Source organism: Thermobia domestica, chromosome 13 (assembly GCF_964235325.1).
Source record: "Thermobia domestica chromosome 13, izTheDome1.hap1.1, whole genome shotgun sequence".
Lineage (NCBI taxonomy): Eukaryota > Metazoa > Arthropoda > Insecta > Zygentoma > Lepismatidae > Thermobia > Thermobia domestica.
Genome location: NC_137466.1, coordinates 881975 through 902610, shown reverse-complemented (window position 1 = coordinate 902610; position 20636 = coordinate 881975). Strand labels below are relative to the sequence as shown.

Here is a 20636-nt window from a genome sequence, read left to right as displayed (position 1 = left end):
AATCAACTATGTATGATCCATATTTGTGAAATTCTAAATTTTACTTCTTACTATCTTCCACCATTAGGTTTAGGATTTCTATGATTTTTAAACAAATTACTCATTTTATATGAGACGTTAACATTGAGTGATAATCTTTAAAAACAATGATAATTTTCAATTTTTAAATTTCAACGCAAATTTATCCCTGAGCCATTTGGTCCCCTCTCAGTGGCGTATTTCGGGAGGGGCTTTGCCTGAAAATATGAAAATTCTGCAAGATATTTCATATACTTTACTACAGTAAGTAAGATTTTGGGGGAGGGGCTTAAGCCCGGAAGCCTCCCCTTAAATACGCCACTGTCCCTTCTATATTTTCAGTGGGAAATGAGTTGAACGTCTGTTTTTCAGTCTCGCGTTGACTTCTAATCTGCTACAGTTAAATTTATTGAAACTTCGTCATTAATTCTGTCTACCCTTGTATATTGGTATTGGCCAACTTCACTGTAAGTCACTTTCAACTTAAAGTGGAATTCTTCACTTTCAAGGCTGGTTACTGATTATGAATTACATACTGTCCTGAAATTCTTGTTTGAGATAGTGATTTTAGTCATTTAAGTAGCATACTCCACTTGAGGTGTTGAATTTAGCCTGATTTCCCTTATATGGATTATTAGGATTATGCCTTTTATAGATTGGTAAATTTCTATATCTTTTCTAAATCAACTATACAGCTTATTAATACTGAGAACTTCCGTAGTAAAATGAACCAATCACTACCTTCGGAATGGCAACTTAGATCGTTATGTCCAACATTATGCACATTGATTCGGAAAACACTGTTATGATGGGATTCACATTTATCCTTGTGTGATCTTGTTTAATGAATCAGCGTTTGATAACTGAACAAAACCTTGAAAATCCTTATACGTCTGATAGAGAAAATGTTTACAGGTACAGATGTTGAGAAAAGGTGAAAAGTGGTAATTTGTTATATTCAGATAGTTTGTTAGGCTCGAAAACTAAAGGACTATTTGTAATGATGTAATACTAATATCACTAACTATTTTAACAATTGTTTTTCTAAGTAACTCAAAAGTCGAAGCATTGAAAGCTTGTCCATTATTTCATTGCAAACTACACAGTTTTCGAAATATGTGTGCCGGAGTCTTCTAAACTTCTGTTTCAAGTAAATAACGAACAATGTTTGAAATTATTTCCGTCACAGTGAACTCCATGCTGTATCTTGTTTGTATTACACGAAACTGGCCGAACCATTTGTAATATAGACTAGAATATAATTCGTAGTAACTTCAAACTGTTTTTGTCATGATACATTGATACAATTGTGTTTCGTAAGGGATTATCTGCGTTGAAAGTATCCCAGCAGCAGTTACCTATTAGTTTTCAACATTGCACTTTCATATAAATGTGTATCCAAAAGTGGGGAAGAGGCCTGAAGTATCTTCCATAAACCTATTTTCTCCAATATTTCAGATGGCAATAACTAAATATTTATCTAGAACACACTAGAATAGGATTGCAAGGTAAACACAGTAAATATTTTTCTATATATTCAAACTAAGTTAGAATTGGGTGACTGCAATTTTGATGTTAATATAAAAGAAATGTTGTTTGTGGACCTTTGTCATTCGACCAACTGAAAAGGCGGAAAGTCAAATTTTCTTTATGGTGAATTTTTATCTTTGAAACTACAGCCTGCTTATTGTATAACAAACACAATTATTGTGAACAGGTCTTCTCGGGCTAGCAGCCAGGTAAATACTGTTATATCTTGCGACGTTTCGAGGGCTGACATCGTCCTCATCTTCACGCGAATATGATGGTGCACTAGAGTGTATGGAATATATATACTCATGTATGTATGGTTGGAACATGAGTACGTCGCCAGGAAAGCTTCAATAGATACTTTAAAATTATTGTACCAGATGCAAAATTGTTTATAATATTTGTATCTCTTAAGATATTTATAATATCCAAAACTTTTTTCTTATCAAAATGTGATATCACTCCATTCTTCCATGTTATCTTCATCTGTTTTGTCGTCAATGCTCTTATTTAGTACAAGCCAAAATGTATACAATAATAATGCAGATTTCCAATATAAATCCATTTGTTTACGATATATTCTTTAAGATAGAACCAAAAAGTCCTATTCTCCTTGGGTACTAGCTTAAGCTTTCCGTTTGATAAAATTCAAGCAGGCTTTCCCTATGGAAGGGAGTCGATCACTCTACAGTAAATTTGCAGTAATGACATATGCTCAAAGTTTTATGTGAAATATTTAATCTTGGTTTAATGTAATTTTACTGGCGTAATGTCCATTGTCACTAAAGGAAACAAATTTCTTAATTACTAATTCTATGAATATGCAAAGTTTGAGGTGTAATATCATACCATTTACTATTATATAGGATTTTAAGACATTTGAATGAGTACACAGCGCAAACTGAAATAATTATGAAGACATCGTTCGTTATAAACGTTCATTTTGCTAGAAAGCAAAATGCTTGAATTTATTGGCATACGCCGTTATGCAGTGACAAAGTTAATCATGTGTACGGAAGTAAGTATTTTCTAATGGAGAACAAAACATAGTTTGTGTATGTCTTAAAATAACTGATAATGTTGAGATAAAAAAGTTTTTTAAGCTTTATTTTTTTGGGCATTTTTTGTCTAAAGATAAATAAAGTACTTGATTGTAGCATCGACATTAAATATGCTGAAATACTGAAAAAAAATATTTTGTGAATTTTTAGGATTCGAATTGTCTTAATGTTTAAAATCAGAATTAGCGGAAACTTGATATAACAGAATATTTCTTCTTGTGTAAAGAATGATTTCTCATGAAAATCAAACAATATAAAAAAGTTAATTTGTGCTTATGCTAAAACCAATTTATAAGTTCAAACGTAAAAAAAAAAAAATATTATTATGCTGCAACATTAAAATACTTTATTTTGAAATTCATACATGTATATTTAATATCTCATATACATATGTGTTCAAATTGTGTACAATATCAAATATGTTGGTGTCAAAAATTGCTACATGTTATTAGATGACAATACATTATAAATTTGATACATATTTTTAGTTTAAAGAACCAATCTTTAAAAGTACAGGAAATATTATCACTATGAAATATTTATTTTCATTCTACATTGTACGACACGACATTTGAAGAAAAAAGGAAGATTTTTTGTACTGTACTTATATACACAGAAGAAAACAATAACGTATTTTCACAAGTTCATCCAGTAAAAGTAAAATATACCATATTTTAAAAATACTAGCAAAATGATACTTGTAATTTAAAGTAAAAATATGTTGCATATTTCTCCACATTTATTTGAAAGAAAAAACAATATAGAAAAACAATATTCACATATTCATTACAAGGCACTTAAAAGAAAATTTGTTTACTTGTGAATAAGTTAAACAGCAAAATCATGAAATAAAAATATAATTATGTAAAATTACACTCCTCTTACTCTTGCAAGTCAGTATTAAAACTAGTCCAACTTTAAAATTGACCAAGGTTTCAATAACAACGTTAAATTTGTTATTTGAATCACTTGTTCTTAGGATGAAGAAATAATTAAAGTACTTAGCTGTAGCTAAAATCATTATAAACAGTTGCCTATTGGTCACACACAAAGAGGGACGAAGTGTCAAAGTTTAAAAGGTGTAAGCTGGAGATCTAAAACTTAAAGCCATTTAATGTACGGAAGTCTTTAAGCAGAAATCTAGTTTGTATTTAAAGTGGAAAAAGCTAAGGAACCCTGAAAAGTTTTGTTACTATAGACTTAAAATTGAAAAAAAAAAAATGAAATACAATATCCCGAAATTAGAGGAAATGTGGCCACAGTGTGAAGGAAATTTAAGGCACGGATTATACAAAAATGTTATTTAATTTTAAAAATATTTAAATTTGTGGTTTTTTTTGGATAAAGTTAAGAAAATGACCATATCTTCCAAACAATTCCAAATATTCTGGTAATCACATCGTTTTAATTGTACAAACTCAAGAGAAATAGAGTAGGAGAAATTTTTAGTAGCATGTATCACCACTTTTACCTTGAGGATAGCGGAGGTGCAATGTGACATAACGTCCACAAGGTACAAAAAGAATTGGGAACTCATAATGCTTTATAATCGCTGTAAAGCCTCCCGTACTTCTCAAAAATTAGTCGACGCACTATCCAGAACATACACATCTGTTTCAACAGCATCGCAAAAGTATAAATGAAATGAAATATTTAAAAATGAAAATGAAGTGAAATCCGTAAGTTTTATTTTCCACAATTTTGCCGGCTAGGCTAAAGGAGACGGTGGGCGCGAGCTGGGATCGAACCAGGGACCCCAAGCACCGGAGGTCAACGCTCTGCCACTGAGCTACCTCGCAGCATCTCAAATGTGTTTAATAAAATTGACGTTGGAGTTTCTTGGGGTCAAGCAAGCATCTTCACTTTTGCGGAATGCTTTTCACTCAGCCGCGATTCTGAAGCTACGGACTAGCACAAATTCTTGGTTGGGTATATAAGTCACCTGAGAAGTGTTGAAGGCTAATAAAGAATACTCTTCCTGCAGGATCCCCAACATTGGGGACAGTGTCAGATGTACTAGAGTTTTCATCTAATCCCACTTGAACAGTCCCCATACGATGGTACTGACAGCACGAATTGAACTGTACTGTGCTGAGAAGAGGGATCCATTGCCTCATGCGGTTGAACACGTACTAGTACCTGGTCATAGGAATGTATTAATGGATACACCGACTCATCTACTCAAGCGATCTTACTTTATGCTCTGAGTGTCCAATGGCAATGTTATTTTGCCCATCTCAGTCGTTGTAACTTGTACTGGGTGTTGAGCAGAGTTACCCTAGTGGAACGCTTGCTTCTGTATCACATGGAAAAGAGATGGTTCTTGATAGTACTGCTGCTCACATGTCGTTGGTGTCCAGCACTCCATTGAAATATGAGTTTGCACTGTGGCCAACTGTACCAACCGAGTTAACCGAATGTACGTGGTTTGGTACGAATGTACGTTCTCTCTGTAAACTTTTGACTTCTCCCGAGAATGTCAATAATTCAATTGTCACTGAGCATGTATATTGAAAGTCTTATAAAATCTGAATAAAATAAAAAATACATCTGTTTCCAGTCGAAACTGACTCCGTAGAATCTATCTTAGAAAACATTTATACGATTGATGCAACTGAAATGATTTATGTACCGTCTCAAAGATGCTAGTTATATTGGAAAAAATATGAAGGACGAATAGTTAAGAACTTGGTATGCAAATTTCAAAGATAGAAAGCTTAAAATGGCACAGTTTGAGGCTTTCTACCTTGGCCATAGATGAGAAGGGTTTTCTTTGTCAAAAGTGTCCATTTTAGTGTTGGTAAATTGTCTGGGTAAATTTGATTGGAAAATGAAGGTACGTATTATAATTTGCACAAATGTAGGAAATTAGCCTAATGTAAATATTGTGCTCCTTCCCCAAATATATTTCCAAACGTAGAACTACCTAAAGTCAGTTGAGCTACTTTGATTGGTGTGAGGTAATTCTTTAAGGGAGAAACGAACATGTGCAGTATCAAGTAACACAGGACAATTCCTTTAAAGTCATTCGTGTAATCAGGTGCAACATATTTATATTCTTTAATGTATTATAAACAAGAACACTCAACAACATTTGCTATTATACAGATAAGTAACGATCCGACTAACAACAGGTGAGAACATTGATGTAATTTTATGTCTGGGAAGTTGAGCTTCATGTCATAACTGTGTGAAACTTCGTGCTTAAACGTTTTATTTACCATACAACTTGTTATTAGGCTCTATTTAATATAAACATAAAATATGATTCTTGTGAAAATATTAATAAATTTACAACTAGTACATTACATCTAATTTTATGTATACGGAGCATTCAGAGTACAAGGGAATCATGCAGAATTACCAAAGATGTGAGAAGTGACATAAAATGTATGTTGTTTGTTGAAATGTATGGAAATATTATCACTGTGTTCAATGTTATAAGAGCTACTTACAATATCTGGACTTCAGTTTTCCAACCTCTGAAAGGAGCTTAATTAAAGATTTGAATATGAAATATGCCTCAAAAGCGACAAAATAAAATGTCTTGATTCACTTGTACTTTGAACGCATCAAATGAAACACCGTATTATAGTATCACTATTCTAGAGTTAACACAATGACTTATATAAATATCTATATACAAAATGCGAGAAACGAAGTATATGTTCACCTCTGGAATTAATAATACATACATTTACTACTCACGGTTGAAATTTGAGTTTTTTGTGAAAAAACATTACTTTTATTTTGTCATTTCTGCTGCTCGAGATGGTTGTCATATATATATATATATATATATATATATATATATATATATATATATATATATATATATATATATATATATATATATAACGTATTTTTCAGCAACATATATTCTTACGGTTTTGCATTCAGTTGGAATGCTTTCGTCGTCGTTTTGAAAAACGAAAAGAAACGATAATCGTTAATTTGGGAAATATACTTCACTGGTAGAATTGAGAGGTATCTGAGAAGACGATGAGCGTTTATAGTTTTTAGGTCATGTGGGTAGGAATAAGTAAGAACACATATTTAAAAAAGAAAGTCTTGGTTTAGGAAGAAAGAAAAGGAAGATTGTTAGGGCGTTTAGGAATTTGGATGTGTGTTCCGTACCTCAGTTCCTGAACGTCGATTGGTCGTCTCCATGTCTTAGCCTGTGTACCAAATTGGCGTGTAAGTTGGAATAGATCTCTCCTGCTGTTGCTCACATTCGCTCCTCGTGTACTTCTCCGCTTCTCGTGTGTTTCTCCCCTTTTCCGAGTCCTGGGACGTTTTCATACCATCCAAAGAAGGAAAATGGCCGTCGAAAATACGGAAAACATCGGAAGTATGCACGTGTAAGAATTGAGGAAAGGTCAACAGTTACAGAACAATTCGGTTACATAAGTTACATAAAATTAGAAAGAATGAAGAATGAGGAATCGTCTGCTAAAGAGAATTTTGAAATGTTTGCTGACTTTTGAAATGTCTTATTATTTCAAGTTATCACTGTTTTTCATCATCCACAGAAAATAAAAATATATAATAAAAAAATAGAATCGTTATTAGATCTTGAATTGTGTTTATAGTGAATACTAATAATATGAGGGAAATCCAATATCTCTACAATATAGAAACAATTTTCTCATTTGAAAAACTCACAGGATATTAAGACAATGTGCCAGTGGAAAATGATTTCGTCGATAGTAGTTGTTTCCTCAAATACATAAATACTTTATTTAAAGTTATAAAAATAAAAATTGATAAATTAAGTTAGAAGTTATTTGATTTAAAAAACACCAATTTCGAATTAATGTATTTCTTCCTTAGGCAGATACTTAGAGTTGTGAATTTGCTTATTTGTATATTTATAAATCAGCAAAAATAATTTAATGTGCTGATTATGACTTTAAAGAGTTGCGAGTTTTGTCACACGCAGGTATTAAAAGATAGACCACTACGTTGTCATCGACATGCAAGAAACATTTTACAAGTCTAACTAGGGATATTGTTTTTCATATTTCTTTGAATTAATTACACGAACAGTTATTCCTAAGTAGTTGGCATTCTTAATTTTAGACGTATCCCTTCATCATGTAGATTATATGTTACTTCAATCTTTTCGCCAGAGGCTTTTTACCACCAGTTAATGTCCAGTAAGTAAACACGGGACGAATCAACATAAAGTATATCACTTCCACAACACTCATAACACTGGCTCCTAGGAAAAGAGATATCACTCCGCCATAATACACTGTAAGGAAAAGAAGCATGAGTAATACTACACTCTAATAAGCCTTGCCATGAAGTATTTATGAGTGATTCCATTTCAAATCGTCCAGGGTGGTCCACACGACTATCTCAGATTTAACTTTTTTTTAAAAATAAGAAACTACATACAAAATTATTAGACCCATATTTTTTCTTTTTGCTGAAAAAACTTTTTTCTTCGATATACAGCCTTCCAAAATGGCCGCCCTCCTCTCGGATCGCTCGAAAAATTGAAAAACATGTCAAATGAAAAATTTTATTGTAGAGAAACGAGTGTACTTAGTAACATAATCGCAATAGCAGGAAGAGTATAAAGTTGTATGTTTCGTTGGAGGGTAAAAATTCGTCTATTGGTCCAATAGGAATCGCGCAATTCACTCGCAATGTTGCCAACTTTGATGAAATGTTTGCTAACTTCAAACATTTTTTTTCTGTCCTCACGAGCAATGTCAACCATCTGCTTATAGCATCGAAATCTACTCCATAAGATCTCTTGAAAATGTAAAGAACTTACGTTTCTGATTATTACATCCCACGTTATAGCATGATGAAAAGCTGAAAATTTCATTAAGACGCCATGTTTGGACGCCATTTTCTCAAAAAACCCACCTTTTAAAAATCTGAATTTTTTACACGTATTGGAAAAGTACCTAAGTATTTAATATCCGTTAACCGTTCATGCGGCTGAAGCCCCTAACATTCGCAATTAATTATTGAAATTTCGATTTTTGTACTTGCAATGTAAATATTTCCTATGGGCATTTAGGTCCTATACACAAGGCGATTTGAAAGGGAGTATGAAAATTTTGAGAGATGAATCCTTACATCAAATCCAGTAAAAAAGTTCCTATAAACATGAGTCGAATTCCGCTTCGTTTTTGAGTTACAGGGTTTCCAACTCGGGACCAAAAATCGGCTCGCGACAATGGAAAATAAAATATATATTTCGCGTTAAATCAGAAACTGTGTGCTAAAGTTATGATGAAGTTCAGAAAATTGACTTGTATCAATATGAAAATTTTTACGTGCGTTGCAATTCGGTTGGCAGTGTTGCCAACTTGGTAGAACTTTTATTTCTTTCCAAATGACACTACGTGGATTTTATTTGATATTTGGTATTCATTAATTATTACAAACATCACATGAAGCACAATTTTCCCTACATCACCACAGTTTTCGAAAACTTACATGTATTTCATTAAAAGTTTAATCTTATGCGTTATTGATAGTTTGTGTGATTTGGTGTCGTGAACATCGTCCTAGTGTTCTCTGGAACCATGAAAATTGTTTACACTGGTAGCATGACATTCTAGTGCACTAGTTAAATGTTTGTGTAAATAACAATGGGGAAGTCCTATTAGAGTAAGGACCGTATTAAATGTGTTGGTTATACTAAAAGCCGTAAGAGGATTGTGCACAGAAAGAATTCTAGACAAAAAAATTATCTTGCGGTAAAATATATGGATTGCGTACAGCGTGTCAGCCCAAACGTACTATTAGGGGAGGATGATTATTTGTGTCCTGTACAGAAGACAATTTGAAATCCAGTATGAAAAATTTTGAGAGATGAATCCTTCACCGTAGTCTAGGTTTCACCGATAACGGCCGTTTTAATGGGGACACATTCATGTTTTTTGCATGTTAACTGTCTGGTTAATGGTTTCAAAATCTACATTCAGAGGAACAAATTCTTTATCTTGCTGGTGCATAATTTTATATTTACATCTCTTTCGTGGTCACCAATATCTCACACACATTCACGTTGTTCACGGTAAATATTCAAAGCACCCTTTACACAAATAATCATCCTCTCCTAATACTACGTTTTGGCAGACGCGCTGTACGCAATACATAATTACCACAAAATAAAATGTTTGTCAAGAATTCTTTCTGTACACAATTATCTTATGCCTTTTAGAATCATCAGCACATTTAATACGGTCCTTACTGTAATAGGACTTCCTCATTGTTATTCACACAAACACTGTAACTAGTGCACTACAATGTCATGTTACCAGTAAAAACAATTTTCATGGTTCCAGAGAACACTAGGACGATGTTCACGACACCAAACCTCGTAATAAACTGTTTCGTGGTTTCAGCAGAACTTCTTGAACAAGTTCGAACTTGATGCGTGGAGTTATGAGAAGTATTGCAATAATAAAGAATATTTTTCTTCTTTTTATTATTATTAATATTATTATGATTATTACAACTTACACAGACGTAGTTTTTATTCGACATTACATTTTACTAATGATGACAAACATCGAGTAAAATTCACACTTAATGTTGCAAACTATCAATAACACACGAGATAAACCTTTTAATGAAATCCATGTAAGTTTTCGAAAACTGTGGTGATGTAGGGAAAATTGTGCTTTATGTGATGTTTGCAATCATTAATGAATACCAAATATCAAATAAAAACCACGTACTGTCATTTAGAAAGAAATAAAAGTTCTACCAAGTTGGCAACACTGCCAACCGAATTGCAACGCACGTAAAAATTTTCATATTGATACAAATCAATTTTCTGAACTTCATCATAACTTTAGCACATAGCTCTGATTTAACACGAAATTTATATTTTATTTTCCATTGTCGCGAGCCGATTTTTGGTCCCGAGTTGGAAACCCTGTAACTCGAAAACGAAGCGGAATTCGACTCATGTTTATAGGAACTTTTTTACTGGATTTGATGTCAGGATTCATCTCTCAAAATTTTCATACTCCCTTTCATATCGCCTTGTGTATAAGACCTAAATGCCCATAGGAAATATTTACATTGCAAGTACAAAAATCGAAATTTCAATAATTAATTGCGAATGTTAGGGGCTTCAGCCGCATGAACGGTTAACGGATATTAAATACTTAGGTACTTTTCCAATACGTGTAAAAAATTCAGATTTTTAAAAGGTGGGTTTTTTGAGAAAATGGCGTCCAAACATGGCGTCTTAATGAAATTTTCAGCTTTTCATCATGCTATAACGTGGGATGTAATAATCAGAAACGTAAGTCCTTTACATTTTCAAGAGACCTTATGGAGTAGATTTCGATGTTACAAGCAGTTGGTTGATATTGCTCGTGAGGACAGAAAAAAAATGTTTGAAGTTAGCAAAAATTTCATCAAAGTTGGCAACATTGCGAGTGAATTGCGCGATTCCTATTGGACCAATAGACGAATTTTTACCCTCCAACGAAACATACAATTTTATACTATTCCTTCTATTGAGATTGTGTTACTAAGTACATTAGTTTCTCTACAACAAAACTTTTAATTTGACATGTTTTTCAGTTTTTCGAGCAATCCGAGAGGAGGGCAGCCATTTTGGAAGGCTGTATATCGAAGGAAAATTTTTTTTCAGCAAAAAGAAAAACTATGGGTCTAATAATATTGCATGTAGATCCCATATACAAAAAATAAATGAAATCTGAGACTATGATGGGGACCAATTGTGGTTTGCCTGGACGATTTGAAATGGAATTGGTCTTATATACTATTTAATACTATTTTGTTTAAATAACATTTAAAAGTATATTGTTTACGAAAAGATTACATTCGACTTGTAGTCACGTTGCGAGTGGGAATTATGCCACATTTCTTATACATAAAATTACGATCTGTCATTTACAAATGAAAGTGTGTTTTCATTCACAGAGCCTCACTCCCTTAAATGTCCTATGTTATACGAAAACGGCCAGTAGGGTACATATGTATGTTTTGCCCCACTTTCCCCTTCCACCCCCTAACTACCAAAAAATTATAAACCCACCACTAACCATTACACTTTAACACAGAGGGATACCCCAAAGTGAGATTGAATATGCTTTTATGACATTTAAATCATAAAAACTTACATCTAAAACTTATAACTAAAACTACACTACATATAATTACATCTACTCCTCTTCTATCCCATAATGACCCCAAGCTAATGTATTTATACCATCTCGTGCTATATATCTTTTATCGTCCGAGGAATCTAGTGCCAGCTTATGAACGGTTATGCTATATATATCGTGCTTATAACTTCTAATGAGGTTTATATCCTTATACGTTTTAACATTTTTAAATAAGCTTTCTTTATAATCATCAAACTACAACTCCTTGGCAACCACACATTTAGTTACTCCTTTAGCTTTTTTCTCTTTTTTATTTTCTACTCTATAAGCATACATCTTTGATCTCAATCCAATAAACTCTGTCATTATCTTACCTTTATTCTCATCTTTCATCTTACCTATTACTTTTTTGTTTATTAGTGGTAGTCCATATATGTTATTTTCCCTGTATTCACTCGTGTCAAACTGGTCAACTATTTCTGCTATATCTTTGTAAAAGTCTTCAGTCTCAATCTCATATATAAAGCTATCAGTATCCATATAACATAAATCTATATTGTTTCCATATTTCGGCTTCATCGTGTTATAGTGAAAATCATACATTAATAGCTTCGATAGTTCTAACACACTCATACCAACATATATTGGCTTATTAAATGTTAATCGCTCTTTTTTCATATGTATAGCACACAAGTTCTCACTAAATATTGTTCTGTAATCAAAGTTAGGTTTAGCAATTAATGCTTCTACCCTCTTAGGATCACATTCTAATTGTATGGGCTGTCTTTTTCGAATATTTTCCATAGTCTTTCCAAATACCGAGTTATTCATGAGCTTATAAAAATCTTCTTCAAACTTGTTTTTAGCTTGCGTCCTCATCTCTGTATTTAAATCAATGTATTTCTTTAGCCAGTTTGATTGTTTAAACTCTAATACCCTATGCACTTTCTTCAATCTCATTCCAAGTGACATATAAAGTTTTAAGTTTCTATAGTGAATTACATATCTTTCCTTATTGTAAAGCGTTGTTAATAATTTCGATTGTTTTGAGCCGGGTGGACACATGTTCTCTGGAGCTAATGGTAAATCAGAATGCTTGTTATGTAAATGCTTTGGATATTCTAAATCTACTTCTAATATGTAACCAGTTTCTGAGTCATCCGGAATGTTCATTATATCTATGTAAGGTTTAACCCACTTAAAATCTTTAAAAGGCATGTATTGACTCATAGCCCATCCATATAAGTTGTTTGCGTCTAGATATGCTAGGTATGTTGAACACTCATCTTTATTATAATCTTGCATATATTTGTTGTTAGCTTTTACATATCTTTTACTGCATTGTGAGATTCCCCCTCGTATACCCTTTTCTAACATTAGTATTTTATCATAATCAGTCAACATTTCTAAGTTAATTTTAGTCATCTTTAACATTGCATCCCACGATAGACCTGGTGCTGTATAATACCATGCAGGATCTAATCCATATGCCTTTAAACACACATCTCTAAAGTTTTCAAATATATCTGTTAATTGAAGGACATCTGTTTTGTTATAATGTTCAGTTAAGTCCTCCAATAACTCTAGATTGAATTCTTTACAAACTCGTACATGAAGCTTATGACGTTCAGGACTCATTTTTTCTCCTGTTAATCTGTTTGTAAATTTGTCTGGAGATAATGGAACAGGTTCTTTCAATTTTTCAAATGAATCAACATAATCAAATGGATAATCACCTTTAGTATTAACTAGGTCAAGTTTATCAATCGGAAAAAACCTTAATGTTTCTCGAAATTGTTCTGGCTTTAAATTCTTTGTTAACTCTGCTAAACTCTTTGGCATAAATCTAAATGAATCAACAAATCTTAAATTTATTCCATCTTTTTCTGATCCTGCTTTTACATATTTTTCATATGTTATGTACCTTTCCTCATTATTAGCGATCAGTTTAATTTTCTGTGTATCATGAGCTAACTCCTTAATAAACAAATGTGTATCATAGCCAGTTAAGTTGTGAAGAAATACAGGAACAAAGTTGGGATTTTTATAGTTTAAATTACAATAACTGTGAGCTACACCTCTAAACTTTCCAGTTAAATGATCATGATCTCTTACTTTTGCTTTATTTTTATTTACCTTATACAAACATTTTTTTTAAGTCATGCTTCCATTCTTCTATTTTTTCACTCATATCATCTTTATCCTTGTAGAACTGTATTTTCTTCTTCAGTATATTTATTTTTTTCTCAACAGCTGGTGGTAAGTCATTCAAGTTTTTCTCACATATATGACAAGTATCCGAACTGTTATAAACTTCTATTTCCTCCTCACTAAGCGGGAACATATCAACTACCCTTTTATATATTTCCATAATTTCTATTGCTTCTTTTTGTAACATTTCAATAAATACTTTCGCAGCATCTGGACCTATATAACTAACAGGAGCTTTATAGTTTCCATTTGAATATTTGACATAGTAACTAAAACTCATTGGTTTATGCTTTTGATATTTTACTGTTTTACTACAATTATGCTCTATTTTTAATTTACATAAGATGCATTCAAAGTCAGCAATTATCGTAAATGGAACTCTTAATGATCGATTATAGTTTTGAAACTTTATTTGATTGTCATATGGTTTAGGAAGTTCTATTCTAACAGCCTCATGCTCTTTACAATATAGCTCATGGTTTTGCAACTGCTTCTCATTTCGAAAGTGTCTTGTTAAACATCTGTCACAAAAGTATAACTTCTCAGTATGTTTTGTCTCTTGACTTCTTATTAATCGTGATAAGTCTTTTATTCAACAAAAATGACTGTTTTTTTCATCTTTTACATATAATAAATTGATATGAGTTTCCTGCTTATTTTTTCTGATTTGAAGTGGATATACATTATAGTTCTTATCATAGCTGTAAACATTGATGGAGATATTACTTCTTTTTTCAAATTTAATTATATCTTTTAACTGTACAGGAAACTCAATACCATCACAATATTTCTTTTGTAATTCATTAACAAGTTGTTTATAATGAGAGGGTCTTTGAGGATTTTTTGAAGCGATTCTATCAATAGGTTTTAAATAACTTGCAATAGAATATAAGAAACATTTATTATCTTTATTTTGAATATTCATTACTGCTTTCTTATCTTTAATCTGCTTTGGAAGTTCAATATAGGAAGAAGCTCTTAATGGTACATACTTATTTAATCTGATTTCTAGGTGTTTAATTTGATATAATGTCCATCCTGATCCTCGGCCTTGAAATTCTTCCATTTCTCTTCTAAGTTTTTGTTTTGCATGGTTTATATATTCACTTAAGTCAGTTGATTCTAATATTCTCTCGTTTGATATTTTGAAATTGTGCTCTTGTATTTCTTTATCTTTAATATAGTCACAAATGAAAACAAGGTTAACTTTAACAGGGTGAAATTTTAATTCCTCTTTGATTTTGTTAATAGGAACTCTTCCGCTTGTATATAAAAATTTTATTGGATCTTTATATCCTCCTGTGTTTTCAACTTTAATAGTTTGTAAACGTTTCTTTAATGCTGTTTCTTCTAATTCTACTTTTATAGGTATACGTGCTGGTTTCGGTTCTTCAATTACTTCTTGTTTAAATGGGAATATATCTCTAATCTGTCTTCTGTTTTGTTCATCATCATATTGTTTAAGAAGGTTTATTAGTTCTGCTTTTCTTAATCGGGAATATCTTCTGATCCTCTTCTCCTTACATTGTCGCCTTAACTCTACTACAGTAAATTTATTATAATTATTCATCCTATTTATTATATAGAAAATAATCACTCTTCAGTCTTCATCTTCATCAAAATTTTTAATTCATTTTTGTTAACTAATACAACAGCTAATATTCATGTGACCTGGGAAATCTCGATGTCTATTAGCATATTGTATTAGAACACGACTTTGATGAGAATAACCCATCAAAGTCACATATACACATATTAAAATTAAATCATTTTTGTAAACTTACTCATCGTCATCATCACCATCATCATCATAATCATCACTACCATATTTATATTCATCATCACTATTCAAATCAGATGTTTTTTGTTGCATTATTAATAATTCTTTTTCCTTCAACAGTATTTGCTTCTCTACTAGTGCTGCTAAGAGTTTAAGATCATGATGAATTAGTTTAAGTCTATCATGTAATAAATCAAAATGTGCTTCCATATTTGTTATATAGAAAACCAACAAAAAAATGAAATAAATTTAAAAAATCTAAGAATAAAAAACGAACACGACTAGTGCTAAGGAAATATTATCTTACAAACCTGTATTTGATTGTGTATGTAAATATTTAGATATTGGTGGTTATAATGATGAAGACAAAATAAATTTTAGCATTTCCATAGGTATGTTAGATCATTTGTTCAAGAAAACCACTAAAGAAAACAACTCATTTCTTATACAAAACATTCTCTATGCAAATGTTATGAATTTGTCTGATGAGATATTAGATTCACTGACTGATGAACAATGGTTATCTATAGGTTATGATGATTATGAGGAGGAATATAACTATGATCACATTACAGAAGATTTCATACGCAAATATCTGCAGAAAGTTAATTTGAGCGAAATATGTTTATGGAAAAGTTATCGGAAGAGTTTATAAGAGAATTAGCTGATAAAGTTGATTCGGAGATTATTTCAGGAAGCCAAGACTTATCAGAAGACTTTATCAGAGAATTTGCAGACAGAGTTGACTGGAAAGAAGTATCGTATAATCAAAACCTATCTGAAGAATTTATTAATGAGTTTATAGACAAAGTTGATTTTGATGCTATATCTTATGGAAGCAAACTCTCTGAAGCCTTTATACGAAAACATGCAGATAAAGTTTCTTGGTGGCGCTTATCTGGAACTCATCAATTATCAGAAAATCTTATAAGAGATTACGCTGACAAAGTAGATTGGGAAATAATTTCATTGTTTCAAAATTTAACAGAAGGATTTATTGCAGAGTTCAAAGACAAAGTTCATTGGCATAACATTTCAATTTATCAACACCTCTCTATAGAGTTTATATATTTATTTAGACATTACGTAGATTGGAGAGTTATAATAAGAAAATATCATAATAATCCCGATTTAGGTGGTATATTGAATTTAGCATTCGATGTTACAACAGATGGTTTGTTTAATGTTTAACTAATTACCTTTTATGACTATTATATCATAAAAGTTGTAACCTTAATTATCTAATATTAGCCTTAATTATCTTTTATGATCATTATATCATAAAAGTTGTAACTTTAATTATTTAATATTAACCTTAATTATCAGATAATAACCTATCATATAAACAATCAATTTCTTTAATCAATTCTTCTTCTGATAGTGGCGTCCAAAACTTATTGTCTTTTACCTTTTTTACGCCTATTCATCTTTTAACTCCAATCCTTTTAATTTTTCGATTATTTCATCATCTTGAATTTCTTCTATAACTTCTTTGATCGTGTTGAGTTCACACTTGAAAAATTCACCTTTATATTTAAATTCATCTAATTGTTTATGCACAAGTGACTCTAACTTTTTAGCATCATTTGTCTTATACGTTTCTTCATAATGAAATAGCTCGAAGTCAAGTCTAAACTCATTAAACTGACCTAGGCGTTGTTCAAGATTTTTTGTATAACCCACTTTATATATATTCTTCTCTTGGTGCTGTTTGGTAGTTGCTATATAAACAAAACCTGACATTATCTTTTTTCAATTGAGACCATCTTTTTATTTTTTGGAACAAGTCTGGATGAGCATATGTACCCCTGATTATTGTTATTCTTCCTCCACTAACCACGTAATATATTTTTTGAGATTGATGCCCTTCTTCTAATCTTTTTATTAATGTTCTTGATTCTTTATTTTGAAGCCAACTATCAAACCTCCTGCCACCATCTTGACATAACTTAGTAGCGTTAAAGTATCCTGTACTCTTATCTATAATCAATTTAAAATCACCAAAAATACCATACCAATAATTACCCTTAATCTGTTCATAACAAATATCATTTAAACTACACGAATTATCCATAGTACTCATATTTTATTATATAAAAATGTTGATTTAATCATTTTCGGAGTTTTTACCCACACAAATAAATTCTCATTCACCATTTTATCATATCAAGTATTAACTCTTTCGAAATCGTTTTGCCCTTACATAATCATCTAACACAGAGAGTAACGGTTCGCTATCCTCGCTATGGAATAATAACCATAAAAGACAACATTTATATTTACACTACAACATTACTTTTATCTATCCATCTATTATGTGAATCATCAAACCCTAACCATTTAACAAATACTTTATTACCTTTCTTTCTCAATATTTTTCAACCAAGTATTCATCTTTATGTTTCGCCTTTAATAGTTCTGGTTCGTAAAATCTACCTTGCACATCCTCTTCTTCTAAATCTTTAATTCTATATGTAGGTGGATTAGATGGAATAACTTCACTAATAACAAATACTTCTGTTGACCAATTAGGTGTATATCCTTTCTCAAATAACCCTTTCGATTTACTTATACGAACATGATCACCTAATTTGTATTTAGGTTTAACACGCTTATATTCTTTTTTATACACTTTTTCCAATATTGTTTGCTCATTCTTCTTATTAACTTCTATAGGCTTTAAACCAATTGTTCTATGTACTCTATTATTATACTCTTTAACCAGTGTTGGTAATATCTCTATCCATTTATAATTTCCTTGTGTTGTGAACCTTTTCCACATGTTCTGTTTAAGTGTTCTATTAAATCTCTCAACAACAGAAGCTTTCTTACCACTATAGGTTGAGTAATGATTAATCTTATTTTCCTCCATTAACTTCTTAAATTCTTTATTATAAAACTCTTTACCTTGATCAGTTTGTAAGTTACTAGGTTTTCTCGTTTTTAATATGGATTCGAATGCTTCTGTAACATTTTTCCCACTCTTATCTTTAACAGGAACAGCAAACGCATATTTTGAGAACACATCTATAATCGTTAGCAGATACTTATAACCTTTGTTTAATTTAGAAACACCTTTTAATACTCCACTATCCATTTCAACATGATCAGCTTGCCAAAGATCATTGATACCTTTTATAACTACACTTAATCTGTCAAAGTTTTTTCTAGATGGTTTGTGAATTTCTTCTATAATGTCTTCTCTAACACCTTTACCTTCTTCTAGTCAATCGGGCTTTTTAACGAATTGAGTTTTAGTAACACTACACACAGAAAAAATACCTTTCTTTAGATATCTTCCATTCTTTGTTTGTTCTATTCTAATGGTATCTTTCTCCGTATCTGTTAACTTCTTACACTTAACACAATACATCATCATTATTTATTGTATAGAAAATCAACAAAAAAAAATAAAATCTATCATTACCTAAAAATTATACGTCTTTAGGAAAGTTCTCTTTCTATGTACATTACAACAAATAATAATTGTCCTTCTTCCATAGCTGAATTTTTATTTGGTTTAATTGTAATTATATCGTTCTTGTTAAAGTTAAAAGGTATATTTTCAATCAAAGTTTCACCCAAATATATCTCTAGAAAGTATTTATCCAAACTTAATTCAATGTGCATTATTTTCCCATTATAGAGAAATTTGTAACCATTAGAGAGATTAAATATTCTAAAGATTGGCTCCTTAACGTTTTTAGCTCTTAATCGATATAGTAGAGGTACAGTTTCTTTCTGCATAATCAATTTAGTAGTATCCATCCTAACCTTTTGAAAATCTTCTTTCTTTATATATGTGTCTTGTAACGTTTCTAATGCATCTTCAAATCGTTTTCTATCGTTTTCTAATTGAGCTTCTATTGACCTAAGTTGACTTACGCTAACAATATCATTTAAATTCTCCAACAATTTTAATTTTTCTTCACTAATATCAACATTATCTTTTCTATCTTTAACATTACCAAATATATCCATACTCATTTATTATAGAGAAAATGTCCATCCTATTTTTTCAAAACATTTCTTTAACACATCTATTTGTTTAGATGAGTGTTTAAAATCAATATCAACATGAACATCGTGTTTTCTCAACAGATGGTACAATACACATTTCAAGTTAATAAACAATACTCTTTTCGGATACAGTTCTTTAAAAGTTTTGTATAAGTTTTCGAAGTCGTCTGTAAGTGTTTCTTCCATATGTCGTAAGTTTAATGGTTTTTGATCGGTAAGGTGATACTGTATTAAATAAACATCATTATAATATTTTGTGTATTTGTTTTTCTTTAATACTTCTAGAACATCTTTTGTTGATATTAAATGTTTTGATATATCTCTAAATTCATCATTTAACACCTTGAACACATCTTCAGGAATAATTCTATACTGTAAAGCTTGTAAACGAGATAACTGTATCTTAAATCTTTTTATAGTATCATACCATGGTTTTCTTACGCAAGCAGCTCTCATTCCTTCACAAGTACTGTAAACAAAACCATTCGCTACAGAACAATAATCACAAATGTATGTACTCCTACCTTTTGTTAATGACTTACTACCACAATTACTGCATTTTAATGGTCTAGAACTATAATTTGATAACATATCCTTCAAGGTAATTATTGGATATAACTTTACCAACTCTTATTCCGTGTACAAAAATTTAGGTATTAACATTTTCCATAACTGAACAACTGTATATGCGTTGTTTTTATCTTTTAAGTCTATCTTACTAACATCCTGAAAATACCAATTAAAATTAAATCTAACTAGTGCATCTAGTTCATCCTCATGCTTCTCAAAATAATCTAAAAATCTATTGTGTATAGCTTCCATATTTATCTTAAAACAAAACTTTTATGGATATAAACCATAAAAGTACTTAAACTTAATCATTTTTAATCATATACA

At 31.2% G+C, this 20636-nt stretch overlaps 1 protein-coding gene across 1 annotated transcript in view; it reads right to left on the bottom strand.

Moving 5' to 3' along the window:
- Positions 1–6476: 6476 nt before the first annotated feature.
- The window catches only part of LOC145667987 (uncharacterized), a 216756-nt gene continuing 202596 nt past the window's right edge, over positions 6477–20636 (bottom strand). The window contains exon 5 of the mRNA XM_081735428.1: positions 6477–7866. Coding sequence (XP_081591554.1) covers positions 7721–7866 — 146 coding nt within the window. The 3' untranslated portion in view covers positions 6477–7720. The remainder of the gene's footprint in view (positions 7867–20636) is intronic.